This window comes from Denticeps clupeoides, chromosome 6 (assembly GCF_900700375.1).
Source record: "Denticeps clupeoides chromosome 6, fDenClu1.1, whole genome shotgun sequence".
Lineage (NCBI taxonomy): Eukaryota > Metazoa > Chordata > Actinopteri > Clupeiformes > Denticipitidae > Denticeps > Denticeps clupeoides.
Window position 1 is genome coordinate 9693095 of NC_041712.1, and position 16088 is coordinate 9709182.

Below are 16088 nucleotides of genomic sequence, written 5' to 3' on the forward strand. Positions count from 1 at the left end.
TTCATGTCAGGGGAACTTTTAATAATTTCAGACATATTTTTTTTATCCCGGTTTTCCACCTTTTTTGTATTAATTGACATTCTTTCATATTTAGGGTCTGGAGACCTCCTGGCCATGTTTGCATGGTGTAATTGCCTATTTGCAGAGGAGTTTCTAAGTCGTGTCATCAGGACAAGATTGTTGCCTCTCGCCCACTTGTTGCAGTCAGGTTGTGTGTCGGGGAGGGAGGGGAGTGGTGTTAGTGTGTGAGTGTCACTGATTTATCGGGCAGCCAGCAGATGCTCCTGGTTCTATTTGCATAGTGACACATGGTAGGTCTGAAGGGATAATGTGCAAGAGAATGCAGAGCCAGGCCGAGCCTAAGCCATCTGGAAGCAGACAAAAGTTGATCTCTCTTTGTTGTAGTGTTTTCTCTCTGTTGATGCTGTTTTGTAACATTTAAGTGGGGCATGGAATTCTTGGAATTTTCTACAGTCATTATCACTAACTGGATTGTCCATTGCTGAATTGCTGAAAAGGGATAATTTTATGTTTATTGGAAACCCACAAATGACAATGTTTAATACCATACTATGTATATTAGAAGGACGTGAACATTTTTTTGGTAAAAACATTCTATTTGTTGCTTTAATTTCATGGTTCATGGCAATCAGAATTTGTAATGCTATTTTTAGGTCATTGACTTTTTGGTTGACTTTTTTGGGTCCAATGCTGTTCACAGTGTGTTTGTTGTAGCAGGCACGCACGATAGATAGAGTAAAATGGGTGTTCAACAGATTGTCCAGCTGATCTGTCCTCGGAGTGAGGTAATCCCCCAAAGAGATGGGAAGCAGCCCTAGCCTGGTGTTGGCACATAAACAAACCCCAGTCCTTCTGGTTTGACAGCATGGCCACGTCCCCTGCCAGACGTCACGGCTGTCTGTCAACATCCAATTCAGCGTGCTTGCTGAAAATGGAGCCCCTGCCTGTCTATCAGTCTGTCTGATTGACTTCCTGTCCCCTTGTCCCCTTGCACAAGTTTTACACAGCTTAGTGTTTCAACAGTGTTCGGTTACTCACATATACTCAGACAGCTCCTGTTTGTCACTCATTCTTCTTCCATCCGTTTCTACGTCTCCTGACTTTCAAAATCTTTCATACGTAATATCCAAACAGTTGAACTCAGACCTATAAACCTGTGTGTCCTAACGATAGTCCCTGAGTTCAATAAAGGAAAATTCAAATCATTTTAAGAAATTGTGGGTTTTTTTCAACACCTTGTAGACCCTGCCAGTAAATTAAATGGAAAATAATAAAAAATATTTTGGTTTTCTCAATCAGATTCAGATGAACTACCTAAAACACTGTGAACCACATGTCACATGGTGCTGTGTATTTACATATTTATATCTGGTCATGTCTAACACCAGAAATGCATTACTCCTGTGTTTGAGCTCCTTGGCAGCCTTGTGTCTTCATTTAAAAATAGTGGAAATGCAAACAGAGATGACAGAGATGTGTCTTTTGAATCAGTTCTATAACTTCACCGTCCTACTCCATCTTTATGTCGAAATCGTCTCTGGTTGTAATGTGTTTTGCATCCCTGTCATAGGTCAGACCCCACAAAGGACATAAGCAAAATGCAGCTGTGCTAACAGCATTAATTTAAAGTGATATATTTAAAATACATTTAAAAATGAGAATTTTAACGTTGACAGCCCTAATCAAAAGTAATTAGAAGAGTAGGCAAATGCCTTTGCATACTACAAATGACTAATAACTTGAATCTACATAAGCTAAACACTTTCCAATTACAATTTAAGAACGTATGCTGACAGTGTCTCCTTAATCCCGCCGAGTTTAATTCAGTTACAAGGATTTTGTCTGAAGTGTCTGTTTTAATTGCACTCATTCGAATTAATAAGGACAGGGGTTTGGGGAGTGGGATAGTTAGTGCTGATGTACCATACAGCCCACGCAGCCATGAAGAAGAGGCGGCTGCGATTAGGTGTGAAATGTGAGCAGCTTTGTCCAGGCTTCTGTTGTTGAGGTGATCATTAGGTAGACCCTGGGTGATTTGAATCCCATTAGTGCTCTGAATGGCGGCCATGGTGATGCAGATGTCAGGTATGAGTAATCACAGGCTGAATGGAGAGGGACGGCAGACAGCAACAATGCACACAATAGAGACTGACAATGAGGGCCTTTCAGGATGCAGATATATTAGAAAGAAGCTAAAGAAGATGGAACCACAAAACTTTAAAATTATTGTAAGAAGTGACTGAATTTTATTTGGCTGGTTATTGTAAACTGTATGTAAAAAGGCAATTCATTTAAAATTAACAATGTTATCTTGAAATGTGCGAAAGGTGGGATGTAACAGTTGATCCTTGACCCTTTATGTACATATTTGACCCTTTAAGTATTAAAAATTATGTATAACAAGGCATGGCAAATGCTTGACTTATCGTTCTGTATCTTATGAGGAAGCACTACAAGATTGCTGAAATAATATTTTCAGAATTCGAGGGTCTTTTCAACCTCTTTGAGCAACCTGGTGCCCCCTGCTGGATGGGTGTAAAGTAGGTTTTTTACCACAACCATGCACTAGAAGAGAAATTTGAAAAATTGAACTATTTCAGCTTGGATGTAGGCAATTTGTCTTTTGTGCATTGCAGAACTGTTCTATAGTAATGCATATGCATTACTATTTTAATACATTGAAGTCTGCTTTGTGTAGCTTGCTCCAGGAAAGTGCAAAAAACAGAATCTGCACCAGCAGATACTCTATATCAAATTACTGAGTGGGGCCTGCATAGTTTGTGTAGATTTTTTTTGTATAGATGTATTTCTTAATATAACTGTAGAGTAATTACCTGTATACTGATTATGTACAATTTGCTATAAAATTTCCCTAAAAGTTATTAGCATGTTCAGCTCAAAAGCATGTTTATTCTGTTTGTCAGGGCAGGTTATATAAATAATCTTCATTCATTGATTATTATCTAGAATAACCCACATGTCTGTTAATGGCTCCCACAATCCCAGAATGCACTGATGTAGTGCTTAAATTCATGCTGGGATCTATCCACAGAGACCCAGCCCAGCTCTGCCCTATTTAAACACATATCCATATGTACTGAGCACCCGTCTAGCCTGACTTTATCCTCTTTACACATCCACTTTCACTCAGTTCCACTTTGCTGTGACGTTAAGCTTATGCACTGTCCTCCAGCAAGGTCACCCGTTTTGCAAAACTGTGTGTGTGCGCGCATAGCCGTGGGGCAGTGAATCTTGCTGCATCAGGTACAAGTCCAGACTTATCCTGATTAACACACGCATACACAAAATCACAGTTGCACACAGATGGTTAGGCTGAATCACAGAACATTCGCTACAGTGTGGCTTAACTCTCCGTATATGACCCACATTCATCACATGACCAAATATTCCAGTACTGTTTGTATTCGTTGCAAACCCTTGTTTGAAAGAGACATGCCAAGTTGTGTTTGCACTTGTCTGGCAAAAGTCATTTTGAGGTTTTCTTTGCCTGTGGTCCGATTAATATAGAATAAAACTTTTTGTAATTTTCATGATTGGAAGACTGCACAGTTGCCAGAGCACTCCAATCAACTCAGAAGCACCACTGGCGCTCTCAACCTAATGTTCTGTGCTTTTAGCATGTTGCATAATTTCACTTTTTTATTTCTAGAGACAGGTCTGTTTTTTGTTTAAATGAATGCAACATCAGGCACTCCACTACCATTAGAGTACCATTTCACCACCAACATGTAAATGCGGCATGAGTGTGGCTCAGTCATATCTGTGCGACAGGGGGCCAATTGGTGCTTCTAAATGGCATGTGGGTGTCCTTTTTTTTCCCTTGCTGATTCCCGCTTTCCTTGCTTCCGCATCCTTCTGCATCACCCTGGCACCCTAGCGCTATTTGAGTGTATGGAGCTTATTTATTTAAATTCTGCAAGGCATCCTGTGAAACTGTCTTATCCTGCTCGGCAATATCTCTCTCTTTATGAAGTTATTTCAAGAGCTGTCAAAGATCCCCTTCATCCCATTCATAGCAGGAAAGAATTAAATTCACCCTTAAGTGGTGTATTGTATAACTTAGAATTCTTTAGAAACCTTTGTTGTATCAATTATCAGAACATGATCTCTGTATTGGTGCAAGTTCAGCCTTTAGAACCTGAATAACATTACATTGTTCGGTACTTTGTGCTGTTTTTTTTTTCTCTGCGTTGAGGTGAAATGCTGAAATGTGCATAATTATTCTATTTCTGAATTGTTAAGAGACTTTTTAATTCAGCAGGACTTCTGTGTATTAACTGGGATTGAGCAATTTGCAGTGGTGTAATATCAATTTATAGTAAAAATTTTTTTTCTTTTCTCCCTTTTTTGTGCGTGTGCGCCTTGTTAACATTTCTGTTCTTTTCCTCTCCTCTTTCCCTTCACTTTGCCCCCCCTTGCTTGTTCTCGCATTCCGTCTCCCCCCCCCCCGTTCTGTGGCAGCTCCTGCAGTGTGGCAGTATGATGGAGTCAGGTAGAGGAGCTGCAGCAGTAGGCAGCGTGGGGCTGGGACTGGGGCTCGCAGCCTCTGCAGGGACCCATGACGTCTGTGACAGGTAAGAGTCACCCCTCTCTGCCGTCCCGCATCCATTCGCATCTCTCTCAATCTCCCGTCCCCTTGAGCGCTATTTTACTGTCTGTAACTCCTGGTACACGAGAGCGGTTGGGCGAGGACGGGTGCGCGTGTGTCTGTGCTTCTAGCTGTTTCAGCTTAGCGATGGGAGTGTGTATGTGCAAGAGTGAGAGAGAGAGAGAGAGAGATGAAGAGAAATGACGTATGCGGGAGTAGAGCAGACCTGACTATGATTAGGGCCGCTTGTCTCGTGTGCGCGCTCACATACACATTGATTTTCTTCTCAGCCCCACAGCAAATGCTGACAGTCGTGGCGCGCACTGCTGAGATTCCAGCATCCTCCCCGAGAACCCGACAGATTCCCCCTAGGCTGAGATTTTGACTGTCACATGATCAGAAGCCTTTGTGACCAGCACCACCCTGTGCATTTTTGTTATTATATTTTTAGCTACAGCAGCTCTCCTTTGCTAAATCCTGCCTTCCTGTCAGGCAAACAAAAAAAGAAAGAAAGAAACATAAATCCGTTTCACAGGATAACCTCCCCACCACTGGGTTGGGTCTGCCGAGGCCCGGGGAATTGTCCCTGCCTGTGGGATTATTGTCCGGCCATTCTAGCCTCACTTGAACACGCTCCAAATGTAGTATGCTCACAGTTGCCATGGCAGCCACGCAGCTTGGCATACATTAGATATTAGCACATCACAAAGCAGAAGGAAGAGTGAAAAGAGAGATTGCTTTTGTTTGAGCGATGTTCCTGCTGCCAGTGTAACCCAGCTGGTGAGATTTAAGGTGGTCCGGTCCTGCTGGGTCCACTGGCTTTCAAAGCTGCACCCTGCAACTTTTTCTCTCGGTCCCTCTGGGTCTAATGGCCTGGATCTACTTTTCCTGTCTGTCTCCCCTCGCTTTCTTCTTCCTCTCGCTCACTCCCTCCCACAATACTTCTCCTCTATGTGCCCATCAGGACTTAGTGTCTCCTGGGCTCCTCTGTGATTTTTAAATTCTTACCCCAAGACCGTGGTGGCTGAGTACAACAACAGAGCTGATCCAAAACCTTCTTTTCTAAAGCACGACCTCTCCACACCGTGCACTGCTTACTGATTTCGTCTCATTGTCGCTAAGGTTTGAGGCTCCTAAAAAAAGGTTCAAGGACTTTGAAAAGAATCTGGAGACTGTTGCATTTGTAATCTTTGTAACCAGAAGCATTCAAATTGCAACACTTTTGCATATATTGAGCAAACACAATATATACATCTTTTATGTAAAGGTCTTATTTGTCCATACTAAGTTTAATTTTGTTGTGCTAAAGAGAAATAACCCATTCCATGAACTCAGAATGGCCGTGTAGACATTAAAGTCCAACATTACTGGTTATAAAGTGCCAATTAAGGACGTTTTAAAACTTAATTTACATTTAGATCAGTTCATTCTGGCTCGGCTTCCTCCAGGTGCCAGAATCCACTGGAGGAGAAATGCGGTCCCTGTGCTTGTTGGTTTTTGTGTTGCATGTTCCTGAATTAACACACCCTCTAGCCACAGTGTCCTGGTCTTCTTTTTTTAAATGTTACATGAGCACTACAAAACAGAGTTTCCACCCTTCCTTCCACCATTATCACCACTACTCTCAGCAAATAAAATCACCACAGTTTGGTATCTAGCAAGGTATGATGAGCTAATAGAGCTTGTCACATGCAACTATTGTGAATTACACATCAACATCTAACTTGGCAAAAACATATTACACTGTATCATAATGCAATTCACAATCTTTTTATTATATTGCTAAAGAGACATGATTTTTTACCAGTGTAAAACACATTGAAAATTCAGCATCGATCTTCATCCATTTGCACACTAAGAGCTGTCTCAAGACAGTGATATTTACATGGATAATGTAGCATGATTGTGTTGATGCTTGTTTTTAATATAATCATTTTATTCTTTCTATTTGTGTATTCTTTCAGATCCTATTACTGAAAAGCTAGGCAAAACAATGTCTTGCAGGTGTCCCCAGGTGAACTTCATGCATTTTGAGTTGGGTGTTGATCACTGGGTTGGCAACTTGTCCATAGCTCTGTTAGCATAGGCTACTGCTGGATTGTTTTAGTCCATTTTACAACCAATATAGGAAAATATGTGCTGAGATACAAAATGTCAGAATGTGTCACATTAATGCATGCAATAATATTACGATCCAGAATGGGGAATCGAGTCTGATCTATCTCTATTACGATCCCATGAAAAGTTCAAGAGATGTTTGTGTACCACAATGTACACAGTATGCAATGTATCAAAAATACCATTTCACGCAGACCACCCATAATGCATTTATGCAAATTAAGAAAAAGATTACACATTCAAGATAACAACTGACTATAAAGTGCTCTGGATAAGGGCTTCTACTGAATGCCATGAATGTATCCATACCAATGATCCAATCCATTCCTCTTACCAGGTTGTCACTCAGTTCTTTGTTTCAAAACCAAACATGTATCTGTTTCATTTTACAAAAACAGAAGCAGATTTCAGTCATGTTAAATCACATCGTATTATTGTGAGTAAATGGATAAAGGTCTTGTAATTAATTGTTTTAAGCTAAAACACATATACAAGGTGTCTTTAACTTAGGAATGTTTGTTTTTTATGTCCTTCTGATTTATGCATTTCATGCTTACTTCTGTGGATTCTCATCAGCAACCTTGGTTGGCAGTGACATTGTAGAATTGTTAAATAATGTAAAGGTTGGACACCTTTTAAAGTGTTAAATGTTTATGTGTTGTTCCAAGTATTCCTTACTGCATATCATTGCCAACAATTTCTGAAATAAGAAATAAGATTGTGACCTATTACTCACATTCACAATTAGTAATTATCCATTACACAGTTGGAGACAGCATAATCATGGCTGATCTACCTAAACAGGGAAAGGCCCATGGGAAGCAAACCTGAAATGCTGTACTTTGTGTTATGAGAAGTACATACTGTCCCCTTCAGTTGTCAACATTTTCCACTGTGTGTGATTGCTAACATCAGAATAAAAAAAACGGAATTTTTCCTGTAGTTATTTATAAAAACAGAAATGAGGAAGCTGTAATATTTGCCAGGGTGACCTGGAGGATGATCCCATAGCCCCAGTGTGGGCACTAGTCAACAGTGGCATCTCCTCATGGCACTTGTGACATGGGAGGGACAGGGCAGGTGAGCAAAGGCAGCCTCACGCAAAGCTGTGTGATGCTGTTTAGCATTTTAGACGCTTAGACTCACAAGACAAATAGTGTCCAGTTTCAGATAAACATCCTGTTACCACAAATGTCACAGCCAGTTGGAAGTGTCACTAGAATCTTCTTGCTATTGGATCTGAGGCCTTTCATGCAGTTGTCATGATTGTGCCAACAGAAGGCGAGGTGAGCTTTGGCAAGGGCCGCTGTGGGCTGCGCTGCACTCTTAGCAGGAAGTCCCTCTGTGGTTTAGTGAAGAGAGTGCTTTAGTTTATTCGGGCTATTGTTTATGGAAATCCATGCCTTCCGTCTACTGAGGCATGATGAGCAGGGTTAACCCTTCATCCATCCGTAAGTTTAAGATCAGTCACAAGGATCCAAAAGTGGGTTTGTGTGAAATGTATGTGTGTGTGTCTGTGTTTCAGATTATTTGCTTGGCTGACCTTGTTTATATGGTTTGATGAGTGTAGGTGTGTTTGTGCTTTGGGGGGGTGGGAGGTAACGGCAGATATGGAGAGAGCAGCCAGAAACTTTGGAACATTTCTGATGCTTATACACAAAAATACAAAAGAATTTAAATACAAAAGACATTATACCCACCAGGTTTGTTTAGTAACACTACATGACAGTGCATGGATAATTGGTTTATTAAAGTAAATGAGACCTGAAAATTACATCATGGAAATTTAGTGTTAAGACAACAGTGTAAGGTGAAGTAATGTCAAGTTATGTTCAGTACATGCTGGAAGTAGAGAGGGAACACATCAGCCAGCTAACCCTTTTATGGTCTCAGCAGGCCAAAGTACCAGCTCCTGTCCAATAGGCCTGTAAGGATATGCTAATTGTGAGTCACATGTCCGCAATCTTGTGTCAGAACGACAAGGCACATGATGCAATAAAAATATTTGCTTTGTTAGTGGGTGTGGTTCCGATGTCTGTTACTGAGGTGGAATTTGAGGTGTCTGCTAGAACCCACACCTACAACAGGTATTACGCTACTGATTGTAAGTCGCCCTGGATAAGGCCGTCTGGTAAATGGCATAAAAGTAAAGTAAAAGTAAACAAGTGGCAGGCTTAGGTATGGGTGAAATTGGCAGCTGGCCAGGCTGTCATCTTGTCTGTTTGTAGAGAACAGTTGATTTGTACAGAAAAGAAAACCATTAAGGAGAGCAAAAAATATGAACAAGAAAGTTCAGGTTGTATGTACAGTACAGGCCAGAAGTTTTAACACTCCTTCTCATTCAATGTGTTTTCTTTATTTTCATGACCATTTACATTGGTAGATTCTCACTGAGAATCCACATGAACACATGTGGAGTTATGTACTTAACAAAAAGTGGAGACCTGGCCTCCACAGTCACAGACCTGAACCCAATCGAGATGGTTTGGGGTGAGCTGGACCGCAGAGTGAAGGCAAAGGGGCCAACAAGTGCTAAACACCTCTGGGAACTCCTTCAAGACTGTTGGAAAACCATTTCAGGTGACGACCTCTTGAAGCTCATCGAGAGAACGCCAAGAGTGTGCAAAGCAGTAATCAGAGCAAAGGGTGGATATTTTGAAGAAACTTCAGTGAGAATCTACCAATGTAAATGGTCATGAAAAAAACACAAGGTTGCACATATATTACTACATTTTTCCTCTTTCATTTTCAATGAAGCCAGGTAGCCGGATCCATCTTTGAACCCCTGTGTTTTGGCAGCATTGTGGCTCTGTATTCCATGGAGCGCTCATGATTTATGAGCTGCTCCTAATGACCTGGGTCTCCCCAGCTTCTTTAATAAAGGCCTGTGGGACCGGGCCTGAGAGGGTCGCGGTGCGCTGCCTGCTCTCGCCCTGCGTAGAGCCTGCTCATTCATCCCTGCGCCCCTCAGAGCTTCCGCCATTCAGCTCGGCCGCACACAATTTCTCCACCCTGCTCATTCAAGGGCTTTTCCTGGGGGCTGTTTGTAGATTTCCGAGTCAGCGCTGGTGGCTTTTTTTAATAGGCTTTTCATAAACCCCTCAGCTGGCCAGAATTCTACATCATTTGTTCTGATGCAGCTGTGGCTTTCTTGTGTGATGTTAATGTGATTGTTTTCTGTTTGCTCTGATTATGGCGGTGATAGAGGAACAATCACAAGACTGTTTACTTTACATATGAAGCTGACTCGCACTAATGGGACTTCATTAGCTTCATTGATGGGATTAGTTGGCTATACCTGTTCCCGGGGTGGGTTGCTGTCATATTGCAGGAAATTGGTGGCTCACACACATGCATGTACACAGCCCATACACCATTCCAGACCGGCAGAAAAGATGACAGTTTCAGGTCAGGGATGTGTATAGGCACAGTGAGGTGTGTGTGTGTGTGTGTGTGAGAGAGTGTATATGTGTCATGGAGATGATCCCTATGGGGGGTTTGTGGCAGATGAGCTCGGTGCATCACTTGCACTTATTTATAATCATGTTTAAAATCATGTTCTGTCTTTTCGCTGAGGCTTACTCTCTGTCGGCCCTCCACTCTCAAGTTTTATACATTCTGTGATCTATCCTTGTTGACTCGCAGGGCTCACGTGTACAGCCACCTTTTTAATTAGAAACTGATAATATCACCCAGCTGTCACCGGAGCGGCTGGTGGCATTTCATCTTGTTCCTGAAGGTGCAATGGGGTATAGCGCAGGCTGGATGAACCCCTGTGTGAGGTAGACCGTGCCTCAGAGACCAGAACATTCTCCTCAACCGCAGCTGCACAGAATCTGCCAAATGCGTTCATTTGCCATGTGCTCTTATCCAGAGAGAATTTCATTCACTAATTACCCCTGGAGCAACACAGGGTTAAATTTATGCTAGGGTGAAGTAGCTGATAGCTGAGATTATTGACTAGGAGGCTGTTAACACCCATGAATAAGATTTGTGATCCTTTATTTCATCACCGTTCTGTAACAGCAGCATTTATGAGTTATTGACTTCAAAATTAGGCCAAAATCAATAATATGCAATGATGCAAATACAATCTTGGCTCTGCATCCTTTATTATAAGTTAATATGGTTGGGAATAACACAAGTACATTGCATTGTATATTGTATTGTGTGTTTTCGTTTTAGAAAAGTATTATAACATTTACTATAATGAGTACTATAACATTTATGGCATTTTATAATCTTAATTCTCTCTAGTGCATATAATGGGTTCCAGAGCGTATTATAGAAGCAATTTCCTATTTGCATGAAATTTCACATATAGGCTCATTATTATGTAGTGCATGCTGAACTATCATACTTCTTCAACTACAGTTTCTCATCCATTTTAACAAACCTGCCTAGCAATGTATTTTCTTTTTTCCCAGTTTCCATTCCCCTTCATAATTTATGCACTGACACTGACAACAGTGTACTTTTATAATTTTTAGAAATAGGCTAGGACATCCCCCCCATCATGGAATTATACCCTGTTGCCATGGTTTCTCATCACACACCAAAAGAAGATCATATAAAGAATACTGCATGGTTTTATCTTGAGGACCGGATGCTGCTGATAGTGCTTTTATCAACTTGGACCAGTTAAAACTCTTTTTACAGGTTGTTGAATTTCAGTTCTATTAAGAAGTATGCTTCTCATACATAAGACATTAGAAAAGAAAGTTAAATATCCTATTCAGAGTGTTCTTATCTTACCGACTTCCCTTTTTCTAAGGGGCCTGAGGCCTGCACGCCACCCAGAGGAGGACGACATCGTGCCTGAGCTTACCCGGAGTATACACCCACGAGAGAGACCAGACTGGGAGGAGACCATTAGTGCCATGGTGAGAGAACGCTATCCGTCTTGTAGTGTGAGTGTAAATAGAAGGCCAAATAAAGATTGGTGGAATACAGTCTTATGTGCTGATTGGATCGTGTCAAGCGGCATTGCCTTCAGCAAACAGCACACCAAATTTTGTCTCAATAAATTAAACCTCAGAATAATTTTACTTCGCTAACTACACTGTGAATTATAAACAGGTACGGCTTTTTCAGCTGCGTGTTTCAGCAATACCTTGGTCCTGTGGTATCTTCACACTTTACATTGACATTTAGAGAGCTTTACATTGATTATTTTACCTACCTGCTATGTTCTGTACCTTGCAGCTGGAACAAACTGGTTGCCATGGTCACCTACTTGACCATTGATCACTGGTGTTTTGTGTTGTCTAGAGTGGAATGAGAAAGACGACCGCTTTGACATCTTTTAAATATCTGTTCCTACAGGGTATGGTGTGTTATTGTCTTTGTTAAGCATTCACCCATATCATGATTTAATCATGATTTAATGCTTTTCACAGTGCAGAGGTCAGCATACGATGTCAGTTTCACACTGTTTGCCCCAGTGGTTTATGGGAAAACACTGGTAAATGCATTTTGAATCTGCACTTTTGTCAAGACAGCTCAAGACTGACATTTGATTGTTTTCATTTTAAACTTGTAGTAGATCTTAACTGAAATCTCAGTTGTGCTTATTTTGTAATAATTGGTTTGACAGCATTGATCTGAGGATGCCTGATGTCACTGATCCCTGTTAAGTGTGGATGGTTGATGGACATTTTGATAGCTTATTTTGACTGTGTGTGTGTGTGTGTGTGTGTGTGTGTGTGTGTGTGTGTGTAGGCACGCAGTGCTGAAGTTCCTGAAATGTGCTCTGAGCCCCTTCTTCGCTCCTGTAGCAGCACTGCAAGTATGAAGGTCAAAAATGTTAAAAAGTAAGTCCCACTCTCTCTGTTTTTTGTTCTCAGTTACTTTCCTTCACTGCGTGCACCAGGTCTGGACTATAATATAAATATACATTTTATGCAAAAATAAATATGAATGCATGCACAGTTTTGATAAAGATGCATACTTCTGAAGTCATGGCGCTGATGAAAAGTTTCTGCAGAAAGCAGACATGCACAGAGAGAATCCAGGACGCAGCGCACGCAGAGTCTCCTGCCGTCAGTGCCAGTTTTTATATTTAACTTCCCGGTTTCTTATTTAGTCTCCCTCTGATGTTTCTCAGGCTGTCGTTCACTAAGGGCCACTTCCCAAAGCTGGCAGAATGCGCCCACTTCCACTACGAAAACGTCGACTTCGGCACCCTCCAGGTGAGATGTTTCAGCTTTTGTAATTTATTACTTATTTTTTAAAACGTGGTCCTCAAATGTGATGCGTTTTTTTTTGTTTTTGACTGGTTGTGTGGAATGTGTTTCTGTGTGTCCTGAAGGTGAGATCGGAAAAATAGCTTTTTTTTTTTATGTTTGTGTGTGGTCTTGGGCCTGTGAACTAGACCATGAGGGGGCATAGCAGGAGGAATAAGCAAACCGCTCATTAGCATTCAGCACAGAGCCACTGTAACAGTAACACACACACACTCACACACAACAGCTTCTCACAGAGTCCGCCTCAGAAATATGGTTCATCAGCAGTGCACGTTGATCCGTGTACTTCCTATTGCCATTAAAGTGCTTTTTCCCCTTTTCTCCGTACATTTGGATGTGGCAGGAGTTGCCCTGCTGTCTGTCAGTATAATGGCATTAAGCTAATCAGTGAGCTCCTGCCTCGCCTGCTTTCTGCAGCGGGGGTCTATGCAGCGTGGCTGTGTTATTTTAGCGGATTAGCCCCAATTCCACAGGCTGATAAAAGAAAGAGGTTTTTGGGAGCTACTGTTTTGGGTGATGGGAGGGGGGAGGTTTCCCGTCAAGGGCCTCACTGCCCTGAATTTTCCAAGTTTGTGTCCCCCAACCTCTCCTAAAATTCAGCTCCCTTGCACACAACTGTCACAGAGTAAATAAACACTCCTCTGACACAGTTAACATCGTATCTTTGAAGTCAGAAAATGAAAGGATTCTCCTCCAGTGAAAGCTGTGACTGGCCAGCTTTACCTCACTCTTCCATCTTCCGTATCCACCTGCAACTCCTCCTTTTGTCCAGTAGAGGGCAGCATCGAACTTCTTACTACTCTCACTCGTGACACAGTAGGAAACCATGGTGATGAACTCTGTATGAATAATTCTGTTTCCTCCGTCCTTTAATCAGTGTGCAGCGCCGCTCTTTTCCTCCAGCGGAGCGAGACTCTGGGTTTGACAATAACAGCTCTGACAATAACAGAGTAGATTTGTTAAGAAGCCTGAGACGATACAGTCCTGCATACCAGCCTTCTCTTAGTGGTTTATCAGTTGCCTGTAATTACTGGTGTGTGTGTGTGTGTGTGTGTATGAGTGTGAATGCAGGATTGAACAGAGAGCCATTTTGAATTTCTCATATACCACATGTATGCGCATCAATGAGAAGATACACACATATGCTGTTGACCATCAACCTGATTTGGAGCCTACCAGTCTGTGTGGTAGGAAGTGCTGTATGCAATATGGATGTGTGATGTTATGTTGTTCATTATTCCGCTATACATTCCCCTGCTGGAGCACATACTGACTGTGTTCTTTGTGCACATGAGTGTGTTCACAATGTGAGTAACAGTTGAATTAAAGAGTGTGTTCATGGATTGATATGTGCGTGTGGAATGATATGTGTGTGTGTATGTGTGTACAGCTGCACACAAAGCAGGTATTGTTGGATCTCCAGTAGCCGCACAGCTGTCATCACACTCATTCTCACAGTGGGCAGTGCTGGGCCGTACCGGCCAACAGTCATCAGGCCAGTAATAAAATCTGTAATAACACAATCCATTTTATCCAGAAAAGCCAGAATGGCAGCGTGCTGCGTCCTCTGAGAAGGTCATCACTGACCCCGTTCTGGAACATGGCTCATAAAGTGTAGCTGTCATTCGATCGGCACACAAACCTAAACCGAGGTTAATATCTTTATTTTGTTACACTTCACTTCCTCTGTTATGGGTCTTTATACCTTAGTGACGCAGTGGTGGCCCAGCAGGTAAAGAAGCGGACCCATAATCAGAAGGTCGCCAGTTCGAATCCCGGGCCACTGAGGTGCAACTGAGCAAGGGTGACTGGTTAAAAGCAGAGAACACATTTCATTGTGTGCGCCGTGTGCTGTGCTTCACAACGACAATTACTTTCACTTTCGCATGTCTATCCCTAACAGAAATGCTTTAAGTTGTGGTTAGCGATTAATTGTATTTATTAGGAAAGTCTGCAGGATTGTAGTGCCCGAACATTCCTAATCACACAGAATCCTTATTAGTTCCTGTAAGACAAATTGCTGCTCAAGCCCCCTAACCAATAAGTCTAGATTAGGGCCTCGCGGTTTGTGCTCTCTGCAATATTTAATTAAGTGAATTGAGAGAGATTTAGAAAGGCTCTCATTGCAAGGTTGATACCCAAAAAGTAAAAGAGACAGGGAGGCACCATGTCTGCTTAATTAATTTCCGATTCGTAAGTAAGGTTCACACTATTAATACAGAGACAGCTGTGCTACATCCTGAATAAGACAAGACTAAATGTGAATGTGGTTCAGAATTACTAAATAATCTATTCTTAGATAACATGGTCTCAAATAATAATGGGCAGTTGATCTTTTACACTTCATTTAAACACAGGCAATAATTCAAGCATTCTGATTGGTTTGCAGCCAAATCTAACATTAGAAAATACTACCCATGCAGTACGCCCAAAAATGTGTGCCCTCAGACTGGTGTTCAATTAAATGTTAATTAAGCTACACAATGTTGTGCCCCTCATCTACAAGTATAATTATCAAAATGCTGCAGAGATTAATATACTGGCACTGAATGGCACTGAAGATCTCACAGAGCTTGAAATTTCTTATTTAAGGGCTGTCTTTGCAGCCTAGGTATGTCGACTGTGGTTCTTCCTCTAAATCCCAATACTCCGCTCCAGTCCAGAGCCGAAATAGCTGCCCGCACCTGAAACAGATACCAAATTCAGTGGTGCCCCCTCTGATGCCAACCAACGCTTCTGACCTTGGCAAAGTTCCATTCTAAATCCTTGCTCTTGTGCCTGATTTCCTCTTGGCTTATTTGGATTGTGGGATAATTTGGGAATGGTGTGTCTGTGAAATTTATATATAAAGAGGACTATGTTTATTTCAGCTGTTTCCAACCCTGTTCAGGTTCCAGTGGAAACATCTGCCAGGGGGGCAATAGCATTTCTTTCTGCTTGTCCTGCTTTTTCTTACCCTGTGTTTCTGTTGTGTTTTACATACAAGGCCTGTTGTATTCATTTCAAAATGTCCAGCAGGGTCCATCAATCTTACTCTGTCAACTCCACAGCACGGTCTTCAAACCGCAAGCCCAATTTCTGCTCTGCTGTATTTA

At 41.8% G+C, this 16088-nt stretch overlaps 1 protein-coding gene across 6 annotated transcripts in view; it reads left to right on the forward strand.

Moving 5' to 3' along the window:
- arhgap32b (Rho GTPase activating protein 32b) overlaps positions 1 to 16088 on the forward strand; it is an 85091-nt gene that overhangs the window by 28938 nt on the left and 40065 nt on the right. For 5 of the 6 annotated variants that reach the window (XM_028983158.1, XM_028983154.1, XM_028983156.1 and 2 more), the window contains exons 2-5: positions 4504 to 4616; positions 11523 to 11631; positions 12470 to 12561; positions 12855 to 12939. In XM_028983158.1, coding sequence (XP_028838991.1) covers positions 4522 to 4616; positions 11523 to 11631; positions 12470 to 12561; positions 12855 to 12939 — 381 coding nt within the window. In that variant the 5' untranslated portion in view covers positions 4504 to 4521. The remainder of the gene's footprint in view (positions 1 to 4503; positions 4617 to 11522; positions 11632 to 12469; positions 12562 to 12854; positions 12940 to 16088) is intronic. The other variant, XM_028983159.1, reaches the window with a different exon arrangement.